The 14,679-nt window shown below is 27.3% G+C and overlaps 1 protein-coding gene across 3 annotated transcripts in view; it reads right to left on the bottom strand.

Moving 5' to 3' along the window:
• Window positions 1–552: 552 nt before the first annotated feature.
• Window positions 553–14,679, bottom strand: part of LOC129971220 (neurofibromin-like) — a 109,179-nt gene continuing 95,052 nt past the window's right edge. For all 3 annotated transcript variants that reach the window (XM_056084805.1, XM_056084806.1, XM_056084804.1), the window contains 6 exons: window positions 14,305–14,580; window positions 10,933–11,033; window positions 10,651–10,790; window positions 9,899–9,945; window positions 8,270–8,299; window positions 553–5,351 (listed from right to left, as the gene is read on the bottom strand). In XM_056084805.1, the coding sequence (XP_055940780.1) occupies window positions 5,031–5,351; window positions 8,270–8,299; window positions 9,899–9,945; window positions 10,651–10,790; window positions 10,933–11,033; window positions 14,305–14,580 (915 nt within the window). In that variant the 3' untranslated portion in view covers window positions 553–5,030. The remainder of the gene's footprint in view (window positions 5,352–8,269; window positions 8,300–9,898; window positions 9,946–10,650; window positions 10,791–10,932; window positions 11,034–14,304; window positions 14,581–14,679) is intronic.

Below are 14,679 nucleotides of genomic sequence, written 5' to 3' on the forward strand. Positions count from 1 at the left end.
CAGTCTTCAAGCCAAACCCTCACCACCTGCACTACTTTGAATATCAGAACAAAAAGTTCTTTTTAGTTTAAAGTTTTTAGTTAACTTTGCTTTATCATAATTTTCTGTTTAAAATATGTTGTATATGCAATGAAGAAATTATTCTCAAAAGAGTATTACAAAATATCTGTTTTATGTACACATCTTTGATATTTTATGGGAAAACAAGAAAATTTAAAATAAATGTTTTATGTTGCAAATATCTGCATTTATGAACATGACTTAATTTTTTTAAAAATTAAAAGTTACATTATAGTTTCTGCTTGAAAAAATTACGAAACTCAAAATGATTAAGAATATAAAGTCACAATTATACTGAGTCCTAATTTAATTTTTGTCCATAATTCTTAATTAACATAATTTAAAAAATATTTAGAATTAATTTTAATAATCATACCTGCTGTGTACTGTGAACAGAAGAGAATATAAAGTGATTTCACATATATTTAGATTTTTTTATCCTTTATTTTTTTCACATTTGATGATGAAAAACTCAAAAATATAATACAATATCAATAGAACAATACAGCTGTGCTAATGTCTAATGTAAAATTATAAACAAAAAAAATGCAATACATAAAATACTATACAAACAAAAGAAGCAACTTTATGAAATGGAAACAACAATATGAGATCATGCCATCAAAAGTGGTCAAAAATGGTAATCTACAAAGAATATATTAACACCATAGATAAGAAGTATGAATCACAAGAGAAGATTGTGCAGATAAAAGTAATGCAACAGAAGGGCTAACCTATTTCCTTATATAAGCTCATTAAAATAAGAGTAAATAAAAATACAACTTGCTTCATGTAAGCAACTAGTAAATTCTACAATGCTTGTACTGTGGAAAAAGCATATAGCTAATTTAAAATATAACAGTTTTTAAAATTTTTTATTTATAACTGAGGCAATTGGATATATTATTTTAGATATAATAAAGCTCAATAGAGTTATAGACATCAACCTCATTATAATTCATTTTCATCATAAAATACAATCAAATGTAATAAACAGCTCATAAATGTTTGATTTAGTACAAATGTCACAGTTTCATTTGGAAAGTTCGAGTTAGTCACAATAGTTTTTAAAGAAATACAGCTACATGATTTACTGCTTGCTTACTATTAGCATAGATTATTTACGCAAAGTACCATAATGTTTTAAAAATTGATAAAAATTTCTACAGCTCATAGTTAATGTGACTTCATTATGAAAAGAACTTTTTAATTTACTCTGAACCTTTTAAAGGAAAAATTTAAACATGAATATACATATAGTTTTCAGTAGTTAACATTATTATTCTCATATAAATATGCACTAAATAACAATCATAAAGATGTTAATTTAAAATTAGCACCACAGAGATATTTAGCAACATTTAAAAAAATGTAATTTTTTTAGTTTTAGATGTGCTTTGTCACAGTAAGATTGCAGATTTATTGTGCGCAATACTACAGAATTTGACTGAAACTAGAAGACGTTTTGATTAAATTCCTGTAGAAATCATATTACTTACATATTTGTAGAAGTTCAGGAAATTTAACCCTTACAAATATCACGACTAAAAAAGGATTACAAGTTAAACAACTCATGGAATTCCTTTATACAAAAATATGAAATGCATGTTTACTTTAATATACATTAATATGTCTATATGCTGATTTGTATGACACTATATACATATTTTTAAAGAACATTTGGAGCAACATGCACTCCACAAATCTATAAACAAATATAAATATTTACATGTGAAAATATGCAATATATTTTAATTCCATTTAAATTTAAAAAATAATTACAAAACAAAAAGCATGTTTTGTAAAGTAGTATTTTGCACTTTAGAAAAGGTAAAAATTAGAAGAATATGTGAAAAACAGTAAAGCTTTTAGTGATTATTTGCTTAAAATTTTACACTGGAAAACAAATATTTTTTGGATGAATAAGATGTCAATGTTTATTTCCCAGGAATTAAATTAGAATCAAATCTGTTTCTTTATATAAATATGGAAAAACCTTAAAGAAATGTCCCTAAGAATAGGATGAGTAATTTCACCTCCTTTTTAAAGATATTTAAACCTTCATGATATCAAATTTTTAATCATTAAAATCTATAGTTTTGTATTTCTTATATTTTAAACTTTAATGCAATTAGTTTCAAGCAAAATAAAATAATGGGCAATTGAGTTTCTATCATACTAAAATGTCCTTATTATGCTTAATTTATATCATATATATAAAAAGTAATTCCATATCCATAACAGATTGAAAATTAAAACACAAAATAATATTGAAATCACACAAACATCTGACAACAAGATAAATAAAAAAACACATTGGAAATTCTAAGCTTTATGCAAGAGAATAATTCATTGTGATTTTGTGCAAAATTGATGTTTTTATATTAAAAAAAATGGAAAAATTATTAAGCATTTAGAGAAAGCATGAAGGGAGATGAACACTATACTTCAAAATATACATAAATGAAAATAGAAGCTTATAGTTCTCTACATGCAAGTGAATCACACAAGAAAAATTCTTAACCTAGCAAAATTAATGAATCCTATTGCAGCAGAAAGTAAAATGTGAAGATGTCCTGAAGTTATAAATGATTTAATCTTAATATATACAATCTATACATACACTACAATGCAAGCACAAAATGAAATATTAATCACCGTCATTTGAAAAAAAAAAAAAAAAAGTTACACAAAGGGAAAAATGAAATAATAGTAACAAAAATGGAGATAGAAATGATTTAAGAATTTCTCAGCATATATATATATATATTTTAATCTTTCTTACATTTAAACGTATACATTTGTGAAGGAACAGAAATACAAAAACAAGAATTACTATGTACATCACCTACATGTAAAAGTAATACTGAATATATGACTCATAGCTGCTACCAATATAAAGTAAATTTGTGATACATTTTATACAATGTATTCTTAATGCATTCATACCCTGAACTCAAAAGTCTTAATTGGTGGGATTGAGTAAGACTAGCCTCCAAAATTTATATGGATGAGCATATTTTTTTGTCATTTCTGCCCCTTTGGAATGCAATAACTGCTATAAATTAGACTTTATCTACATAATTCTATTCATCGCATCTTTATTAAAACAATGTAAACCTATGCATCTCAAGCATATAGCATTATAAAAAAATACATGATGTATTTAAATTTAGATAATTTTAGAGTGGTTCTTTAGCACAATATAAACAAAACACATTATGTTCATTTCAAAAGAAGAAAAAAAAAATTATAAAAGAGATTCAAAACAATTTCCAGTTCAGGATATAGTTGAATTAATAAAATCTCCCATTAATACATGCAAAATAAAAATGCTCTTATTTACAAATAGAACATGAAATGAACCATAATCTATACAATATGAGTGAGTGCAAATGAATTTTTAAAGTTGCAACAACCAAATATTATTTTTTTTCTTTAAAGTTATTCATAGTGATAATTAGATCAAGCAGGTATAGGCAATGAATATTGAAACAAATTCTTTGAATTTTTTTTTCGATAAGTGGTCCTTATTAAACAAATTATGAAACTAAGTCCCAGTCTAAACCATCCAATTAATCAACAAATACAATTTTAATGGGAATTTCAATATATTCTATGTTATAAAGTTATAGTTTTCATGATAAGTACCAACATTTGAAAATTAATGATCCAGAAAATGTTAAATATGCAATATGACATTAAAAAATCTTTTTATATGTTTTTTGGGACTTTAATTCTCTAATGAAAATTATTTTTATGTTTTGATTTTTTAAAACTATTACTCTAAAATAGAATTTACAGATTTTATTTATTTTTATATAAAAAGAATAGGAAGTATGTAAAATAATTAATTTTAGAAACATTTGCATTTTATATTAATGCATTGCATGCAAGAAACATACTTTTATGTTTGTTTTTTTGCCGTCTGTCACTAGAGTATAAATCACATATAGGAAGGTATTAAGCAGTTTTACGTTCACTCCATGTGTAAGCCCACATCAAAATACATGCACATGCAAAGTGTAAAAGAAAATTCCAAAATTAATAAAGCATACTGTTTGTTTCAGAATCTTGAGATACTGATCACCATTTTTAGATGATTCTCTCGCACTAAGGAGCGAGATGCGGAAGGATGAGTGCATTTCTGGAATTCATCATTTTTTGATTTTGATTCCTACCCTATTAGATACTTTTTAAATTTCTTTCATGTGTATGCAAGTATCGTGTCCTTTTTGACTTATTATTTTATTTTAATTTAGCCCATGAGTAATTCAAGTTTATTTCATTGTTACTCATCTTTCATCCTTCCTCTGACCCCTATTTGCATGAATTAAACCCACCTACAAAAGCACAGAGGGTTTACGAATAATAAGATCAATATATATAATTACCACGAGTTAACTGCATGCTTTTTTACATTGACAATAACATTATCTATTACAAAATTATTTTAAATATTCCATGTTACACCAATTTAAAATTTGAACATATGTTGTGAAACATATACGAAAACAGCAATGCTGTTTGACAAAGTAGTAATTAAGTAGATTTGCATTACACCAAAATATGTCAGTAAAGCTATAAGTTATAGACTCATAAATATTCTTCTGATTTTTCAAGTTTTTATTCAATAAAACTTGAAATTTTCTCCCCCTAGCTTAATTCATTTAAACTATTATGAATTAAAGCATGTCATTAGAAAATCAAAAATTGATATACTGTTTTCATTTTTCACAAAAAAATTGTGACAAACTAAAAGTTTGTTACTAGATATTTCAACCATAAACAGGAAAGAGATTAGTGCCCTATTGAAAATTTTGGCTTCTGTGAATACAATTGAATTAATAATAGTTTTTTAGTATTCATATGAAAATATACATATTTTTATATATAAACATGACACAATTTGAGTCATTTTAATAAGATTAATAATTACTGCCTACCAGTTGAAGCTCCTTCAAATTTCACTAATGAGAATTTTTTCCATTTTTGGAATTTTTACACTTTAGGCTGCGCTGTCGGGAAAGCTGAGTGCTAGATCCATGTCTCATTCGTGAAGCTCCATCACTGACTAGTGAGCAGTATTCTGTGTTAGGTTCTTTTTCTGTGGGGGAACCAAGAGTCAAACTTGACATTGAAGAAGACAAATTCATAGTAGATGATACACTAAGTGTGCTTGGATATTGGGACAAATCATGCAATTCTCCATCTTCGACAGGCAAACAGGTTTCAACCATGGCTTCCAAGCAATTCACAAATAACTCAGCATTGTCAAGGTTTGTTTGCGACTGTAAAATAAATAAATAAAGTCATCAAAGTTAATTCTGTAATATTTATTCACTATTAGTACTGACCAATATATATAACTAATTTCATGTTCATTCATTCAAACCTATAAATGTTATGCCTGTGACATGTAAAAATACTTTTTTTCCCCTTTGTGAAAACAATATCAACTATTGAATGTAAAGACAATACACATCATATTAAATATTTTACTATTCCATTTTTAAATTGAATTATCTTAAAATTTAAATTTATTTTATTTTGATTTAATTATTTCCTATGACACTGTGTTGGAATTGGGTTGTGCCATTTACCATTACCATTTCATTAATACAGTTGATATATTTCTTTTTTCAGTTCACTTTTAAAAACTTTTATTTTTTATTTTTCAGTGCAATTGAGCTGTGTCTATTAAATTTATTTGAATTCAAATTATATTGCAAAATTAGAGTAATTGCAAAATTAGAGTCTTTAGAGTAATTTGTTCGATCAGATTAAAATACTTTATTTCTCATTGCACTAGATTGAAATATTTCATAAGTACCTTTTCTTTGTTTTCTAATTCGTGTTTTTTCATTTTTAATGTTTTGCAATATTATATGTTTTTGTTATAATTTTCTTCTTCTTTTTCAGTACAATTTATCTGCTTTAGTTCATCAAAATAATGTCTCTCAGAAAATAAAACTTAGGTTGTTAGACTTGCAGGGTGGAAACAATATGACGAGTACTTCCAAATAAAACCAAGAAAGAATGGATAACAGGAAACGAATGAAAAAGCCAAAGAATATTGAAAATACATGCTAAGGAAACAACAGAACGAAGTGCAGCCAATTTTAGGAATGTACAATTGTGAGCATGGCAATCGTGTTCTGCAGCTTTAAATCTGTTTTGTTCGCAACAGAATGAACATGACAGGTCAACGAGAAACAACAAATCAGGGACAAACATGCCTTCATGCTCAGCAATCGTGAGATTACAAACTGCTTTGCATTCCCATATAACTCAGCTGTAGATTATAGTTTGAGCTGGTATGTTCACATCAGAGATATGGACAAAGTATGTCCTTATTGTAAGGTTCTAAAATTAATTGAACAAAAGAGGAATGTGTTGCCCCAACAGATAAATTAAACTGTTTCAATTTGGGGAATTAAGCTTGCGGGATAAGCTTTTAAGAATTTTGCTTGCGGGATATACCATCAAATCAAAGCATTATTTATCTAATACCAAGAAATAAAACTCTTGCTTTCAAATGACATCATTCGGAACAGAATCGAAACGCACTAAAAACAGCTCAATTCATGACATATTTCAAAGTGATAAATTTATCATAAAGCCAGATCTCTGCTTCTGTTCCCAGATAGTTAATATGAATTCTTAAAAATACATTTCCTTTATGACAGAGTGATGAATTGAATGCACACTGCAGAATTTTTATTGGCATAAAAGGGTCCATCATTTCGAATCTGCAAAAGTTTTTTTCACAAAAGAAAGAATTTAGTAAATTTGCTCAAAATAGCAATTGACATCCGATTCATACAGGATTGTCATTCATGCAGATAATACGCCTGCTGGAGAACATGTGCGCAGGAGCAAAGCTCTAACTATAGACGCAATTGTTATGATTAGAGATGAATTCTAACATAGAGATATTGTTCTTCTTCAGAGAAATAATTGACTAACAAATGTTGCCGAAACTCATCGATGCTATGATGTACTTCAATATAAAATCACTTGTGGGGATGGTACCGATGGATATCACTTCAATATTAAGATGATAAATCCAGTCAGTAGTGAAGGAAACACTAAGAAATGCAGCACAATGAACTATTAATCATATCAATTAATGATTTGAGAGACTGAAAACAAACACATTTTGAAAGGCCATCAATCATTTCACCAATATATCATACAAAAATTGAAAAAGAAAATTTGATTTCATCCACTGGAATCAAACCAAGCATTGCTCTGAATACTTTATTTGTGAGATGTAATTGTAAAAAGTGGTAAATATTGCTATCTTATAAAAATGCATAGTTTTTTTTTAGATTATTCCATTAAATGTCTGAAGAAGATATGCCAATCTGGAATTTCCTCAATGCTGATTGGTCTAAAATTAAGAAACTGTTGAATGCCCTAAAATAGTGATATTCAAAACTTAGTAACTTGATCAAATTTGTAAGCAGAAGATAGATTTTTTTTTTTTTTTTTTTTTTTTTTAAATTTAAAAGACAGAGTGACATGAATATTTCCGGAATATAATCCAAAAGACAATATAAAATTTAGACTTAATGCATTTCTGAAAAAAATTTATTATTCATATCATTTACATCTCTTTGAAAGTAAAACTAAAAATTGAATTTTATGATGAATCTGAGAAATTTTTATTGAATAATTCTATGAGACATTACATAAATTAAAAAAAATATAGTACACATAAGACATCAATACCAAATGATTCTGCTTTCTTGTACTTTTAAAAAGCAAAAAAGTTTTTGCTTTAATTCAAGTTTAATCATTTCTACTTCAATTTAAAGTTCAATTTTTATTTATATATTATTTTACAGGAGATGACAGAAAGTTAGAGAGATTCATAGGACAATGAAGAAAATGGTGCAAGGCTTCTATAATAGTCATAGTATAAGTTATATGACTATAAAAATTTGAAGCTTAAAAATATTTTGCCAAAGAAACTATTAAGAAACCAAGTTAAATAAAATTTTTTAGAAAATATTAATACAGGCGAACGAAATTATTACCAAAAATAGCAAGTAAGAATATTATTTTCTAATTTTTTTTTTTGTTTCTTTTGCTCATCTTATACTTTTTTTTTTTTTTTGCCTTTCACAATTTAATTAATAATAACAATATTCATGAAAATCATGTAATCTCTTTGTAAAACTTGAATAAAAAGTTTACTTACACAATATGTAGATGTAGCGCAAGTAGTAGTCTGTAAAAATAAAAAATAAAATTAAATATACGTTGAAAATTAATTTTACTTTGATCTTCAAAGGATACAAAAATATCTTTTTTGAAAGATAATTTACAGTGTTACAACAACAATACACAAAGAATAATTTAAAATTATGATTTAAAAAAATAAATTTTTGACTTAGTGTTATTGCATTTTTAACAGAAATATACTTAAAACATGCTTACATTTAATTCACAACAACATAAAATGATCTTTTTGAATACTATTACAGCTTTCTTGAAAAAAAAAAAAAAATCTGCAATAAGACATTTATAATGTAATGCAAATCCTAATTTCAATACAAAACATTGGAGAACCTCAATTAATCCAAACAGTATGGCATTTATAGGATATTTGAATTAATTAAAATCTAGCATTTTACTGTATCAATGTTCTAGATAATTATAATATTTTTCATCATATTACTTACAAGTGGGCAAACATATTTTATTACATAATGCTACGAATAATACTATGCTTCCTTGTATACATATATGTTAATGGATTTTAGGTTAATGATCCTCAGGCCTTGGAAAAGAAAAATTATTCTCAACAATACTGGAATTTTGGCAATATCTCCATTAGCAATCAAGATACAATATTCTTCAAGAAGCTTTTTTACCAGTTAATTTCAAAGTCTCTAAACTGAAGTGAACAGTCCCTCCGAAAGAAAGAATAGTTGATCAAATCTCAATTTGGGATATTGATAACCAGCAAGTACTCTCTAAGTTTCTGCTGTTGCGGTTGCTTAATAATAATGTTCTGCTTGCATGTTGATTTCTGCAAGTGCTTGTTTTGTGTACACTTTAGTTATCTTTTTCTACCTGTTAAATTTTGTGTTTTCCTGTAGAATAAAGCATTATTATTAAGCTTGTTGGACTTTTTACCATATACTCAACAAATGGATTTCCTGTAAAAATAGGTATATCCCTGTCACAATATTCAAGCAGCATTATCAGTAATTGGTTTAACCTTAAATGTTAATATTGAAAAAGTTTTTTTTTTTTTTTTGAATAATGTATAGTATTTGCTTGGAAAAAAATGAATTTCATACCATCAAAAATGTTAATAATTAAATTTCATTCTAATGAAAGATATAAAGTTTTAGTAATTTGATAATAAAGAATTATTTGCTTTTTGTATAAATACAGCAAACTACCTTATTTGCTTTTTGTATAAATACAACAAACTACCAACATGAATTTTGCTTTGGATATAGCATTATTTGAAATTAAGCCCATAATATTATCAAGACTATAATTATTGCCCTGATACCTGTTTTTAGATGAAATAGCAAAATACCGCATTAGTCACTTATGATTTTTATAAATTGATAGTTACAGGGGTAAAGAATAATGCATCTGTTTTAAAAAGGAATTTTGAATAAACTTTTTATTAACATAACCTAAAATAATTTATTTAAAAGAAAAATGAAAATATACATATTTTGTTCAAAAATTTCTTTTTCAATTTTTTAAAATTCTGAAATATTTTATCTTTTACACTAAGAAAATTTCCACATTAAAAATATTAAAAGTGTACGCTCACCTGCACACACTCAAAATAGAGACTTACCTTTGAAAATGGTCCTGCGAAACGCCAAAGACCTCCAAATCCAAAAGCTATATATAAAAAAGAGAAATATATATGTATATGTAAGTACTTTTAAAAACTGAACATTTCTTTAAAACAACCAATCAACTAAAAAAAGGATTTGTTACACATTGCGGTGATAAAAGTTATGGAATAGCATTATGTAAAATACAGATAGCAGTATTATCATGTGTAAAACACATAAACAAATAATGCACTGGCATGGCCTTCATTTGCATTCAAGTGATTTATGTGAAAAGGTTTCTGATATGATTATAGCTACACAATGGGACTTTGAACACGGAATGGTAATTGGAACTAGATGTATGGGACATTCCATTTTGAAAATCATTATGGAATTTAACATTCTTAGACCTTAAGCATCGTGAGTGTACCGAGAATACCTAATTTCTGACATAACCTTCCACTATGGACAAATCAGTGGCCAAATGCCTCCATGCCATTGACCAAGATCAGCGATATGTGTGTAGAATTGTTAGTGTTAACAGACAAGCAACACAGCAAGGAAAAAACCCATAGAAATCAATGTAGGACGTACAACAGACATTTTATCAAACAAAATAATGCCAGTATCTTAAATGATTGCCAATTTATAGAATCACTTAAAAAAATATCTTATTAGATTCAAATGTTAGGAATGCCAATGATGGTCCGATATATCTTTATAAAGTAAAAAATTACATTTACAAGAAATAATTTTTAACATAACATACTTTGTAAGTAGTGTAGTTGTTGTTGACTGCTATCTTCACATGAAATCATATTTTGAATGATGCTCTGTACAGCTGAAAGTATTACTTGATCATGGCATAATGATAGCACACTAGTAATTTTAGAATCCAAAAGACTATGTCTGAAATAAAAAAAGATACATAAAATTATAACAAAAAGAAATTATTACATTCACATTTGTACACTGAGGGATAAAAATTACATTTACTGTAACCATACAATGCTAATACATGTAAACAAAATTTAATAGCTAAGTTACTTACATCACTGGAAAGACACGGGGAAACACCACAGAGGCTTCAGCTAAGTATTCATATAGAATTTGCATTTCATTTTCATCCGTAGTATTCCTAACTAATGTTGCCTAAAAAGAAGAAGAAGAAAACAGAAAACTATAATTATACAAAACCTAAAATAGTAAAAATATAAGAACTAAATTTTAGAAGAGCAGAAAAATGAAATTTAAGAATATAAAAACTATTATTTTTAAACATAAGTATGAATTTTAAAATATTAACAGAGAAACATATTAATTAAGTATGCAATATCAAATGTCATAAAATGAATACTAGTCACTTCAGGTGACCAACTAGTTTACCAGGAATACTGACTATATTTTATTTCAGATAAATTGCTCAGATATATGATTCTTTCAAATTCATATTCACATTCATGATTCTGTCAAATTGTTTAACTTTAAAATCATGTCACTTTAAATCATCTTAATTAAATTCTAGTTATCATGTGAATGAATCTTTCTAATGGGAATAATCCCATAACATCATAATGCTATTGAAAATTAAATATTCTGTTTATTTATTTTTCAACTTTTATGATATTGTATCTTTTAGTAGCCTTGTACGTTACACAAATATGAAACAGAATCCTTCAACAATGAAAGAAAATCAAACAATCAAATACAATAATTAAAATTTGAAAACAATATTTAAAATTTTAGGGCAGCAATGTAATATATTAGAAATCAGGCAAAAAAATATTTAAAAAAAATTCTAAAATTCAGCAAAAATATGCACATACATTATTATCAATAAAAAGATAATTCTTTAAAATTTAAGATTACATAAAAATCCATTTTTAGCAACAATATTTTTTGGAAATTATCAGAGAAAAGTGCCAAAATTCACCTACATTTTTAATTAATTAATGTTTGGAAAAAAAAAAAACATTCTAAAGTGTACACCCAAGATATGCATCTGTTAAATTTGGTAGCTGTAAGTCAAATAGTCTGCTCAGCACAGCGACACCCATTCATTTTTATTATTAGTAGAGATTAAAAAATTATTGTTTTCACTAGTTTCATCAACTTGATTGTAATTAAGACCAATATAAACTGCAAATTATAAAATTTCTGCATGCTAACAAAAGAATAAGAGAGATGATGTAGTAGTTACACTCAAAGAAAATATTTTTACACCCATAAAAGATTGCCTTAATATTAGAATTTATATCATATATTTTTTAATAAATTTTAATGAATTTTTAAAATTAACAATCCTATACATTAATAGTATTTTAGTAAATTGAAATTTCTGGTAAAAAACTAGAGTTATGTAAATATAAAGTCGTATCCTTAAGTCTGTACTAATAACAAAACAATATGTACATCTGTGTCTGTTAGGATTCTACATGGCAGACGATTTACTCCCAGAATAATCAAATTTGATACAAATTGGTGGATGATAAATTGTATCTTGTAATATTTTACGGATTTTTAGTTAGTTAAAAATTACTTTTACACTAATATATAGCTTTAATATATTTAAATATAGGATACCAATTTAGCTGCTATCCAATTTTTCATCATAACTTTAGAAATTAAAAAAAAATGCATTGTTTGTGATAATAATTTTTACTGTTATAATGAGATTTAAACAATGTTCAGTTTTCTTATGCATAAACATGCATTTTTCTTTTAATGTTGACAGCTAAAGAATAAAGATTCTCTATTTTTTTTCATATTTTTTATAAATATCATTATGAATTTATATTTTTAAATTTTTTATTTCATTAAATTTCCATGGAATCTATTTATAAAGCCATCTAAATGAATATCAAGTAATGCATCTGATATGCTGAATGAATATACTGCCTACATTTTAATTTTTTGAAAGCATATTTTACTTTAATTTTCTTGTCAGCATATTTCAGTTCACCTGAAAAGCTGTTAGATGTTCACATGTAAAAGCATCATTTTGATGCTATATTCAACTACACATCTCATATGAGAAATAAGAAAATGAACTTGCCACATTGGTTAATGAGGTAGTCAAGACTTAAGTTTGCATGAATATACAATGTCATGCAACTAACTCGATTCCCCTACCCAAAGAAAAGGTTCATATACATATTTCACAAAACAAATAATACCACTTAAATGTTTGTCACAATTTAAGGTTTAAATATATTTTAAGCAAGGAACCTTGAATATTAAGATGGCTAGTGGATATATATAATTAATATATAAAGTGGATAAAATTAAATTTGAGCATAGTTTTCTTATTTATGGTTAAAATGCTCTCAAAGTTAGCTAAAACTTATTTTAATATTCTATTTGGTGTTATATATTATGAAAGATGATCGATCAGAAATAAAATAAACTTTCATTAAGGGTAATTATAATTATTGCACACACAAATATGCTAAAAATAAATATAATTTTCAAACTTGCATCTAAAATGCTTTTAGCAGATAATTTTTGAATGACAGTAAAAATGTAAAGTATTAAAGGAATGTTACAACATATCTACTCAATAGTATAACTTATTAATGAAAATGATTTATTCATACAATTCAATTTTTCAAGTCTGATAAATACAAAGGATGTTTGAATGAAAAGGTACGAAACGACACTGTGGGTATAAATGAAGACTATATTCAAAGTATACACCATAGGCCTGAGCACAACGATCCCAATGATTAATGAGCTGAAGGATTCACCGTTCCCAGAATTCCTGTGGCCGTGACGAGACCCAGTCCTTCACAGTGTTCTTGAGTTCGCCGTCCGAGTTGAAGTTGAAGCATTTCCCTTTCAGATGTTTTTTTCAAGGGACCAAACACATGAAAATTGCAGTGCAACATGTCTTGGCTGTAGGGCAGATGATTGAGCTGCTCCCACTTGAACTTTTCCAGTTCCACATATGTGACCTTGAAGACGTGTGGGCGCACATTATCATGGAACAGAACCACATCCTCCGTAAGTAGACCCGGTCTTTTGTTCTTGATGGACCTGCGTTGTCTTCGGAGTGTCTCACAATACACATCAGAGTTAATGGCTCTTCTGTGCTCAAGGAATTCAACAAGTAGTGGACCTTGGATGTCGAGCTCAAGGACTCTGTGAAGGACTGGGTCTTATCACAGCCACAGGAATTCTGGGAACAGTGAATCCTTCTGCTCGTTAATCAATGGGATCGTTGTGCTCAGGCCTATGGTGTATACTTTGAATAAAGTCTTCATTTGTACCCACAGTGTTGTTTCGTACCTTTTCATTTGAACACCCCTTGTAAATTAAAAAGAGACTGAATTTCAAACAAAACAATTTCTTATATTATACATATATATAGATATAATTAAAAATGTCTTTTTTTTAAAAAAAGAAAAGAAAAAAAAAAACATACCAATACAGTGAGAACTAAAGCCTGAGTAGGAAATTCAACCAGGACCTCTGGGTCCAAGAGAACATTATCTTCATTTGATACTCGAGATGCTCCTTCTTTGTGGGCCAGAGATTCATCCTCTTGGTCATCTAAGTCTGGAGACATCCTGCCCCCATCTTCACTTTTCTGAGCCTTAGGTGTCGGCATAGAGCTGCTACGTTGTGTTTTGAAACGAGGTCTCATGTTTTGAGCATCTATGTCTAAACTACGCCAAACCTTGTTATCCTTCGACTGTGGCTAGAGAAAAAACATAATTATTATAATACCTAAAACAAGCATAATTTAAAAAATTCTGATAGGCAGTAGGAGAAAAAGAGTGAGATGAATGAAATGCTT

The sequence above is a fragment of the Argiope bruennichi genome, chromosome 6 (assembly GCF_947563725.1).
Source record: "Argiope bruennichi chromosome 6, qqArgBrue1.1, whole genome shotgun sequence".
NCBI classification, from domain to species: Eukaryota; Metazoa; Arthropoda; class Arachnida; order Araneae; family Araneidae; genus Argiope; species Argiope bruennichi.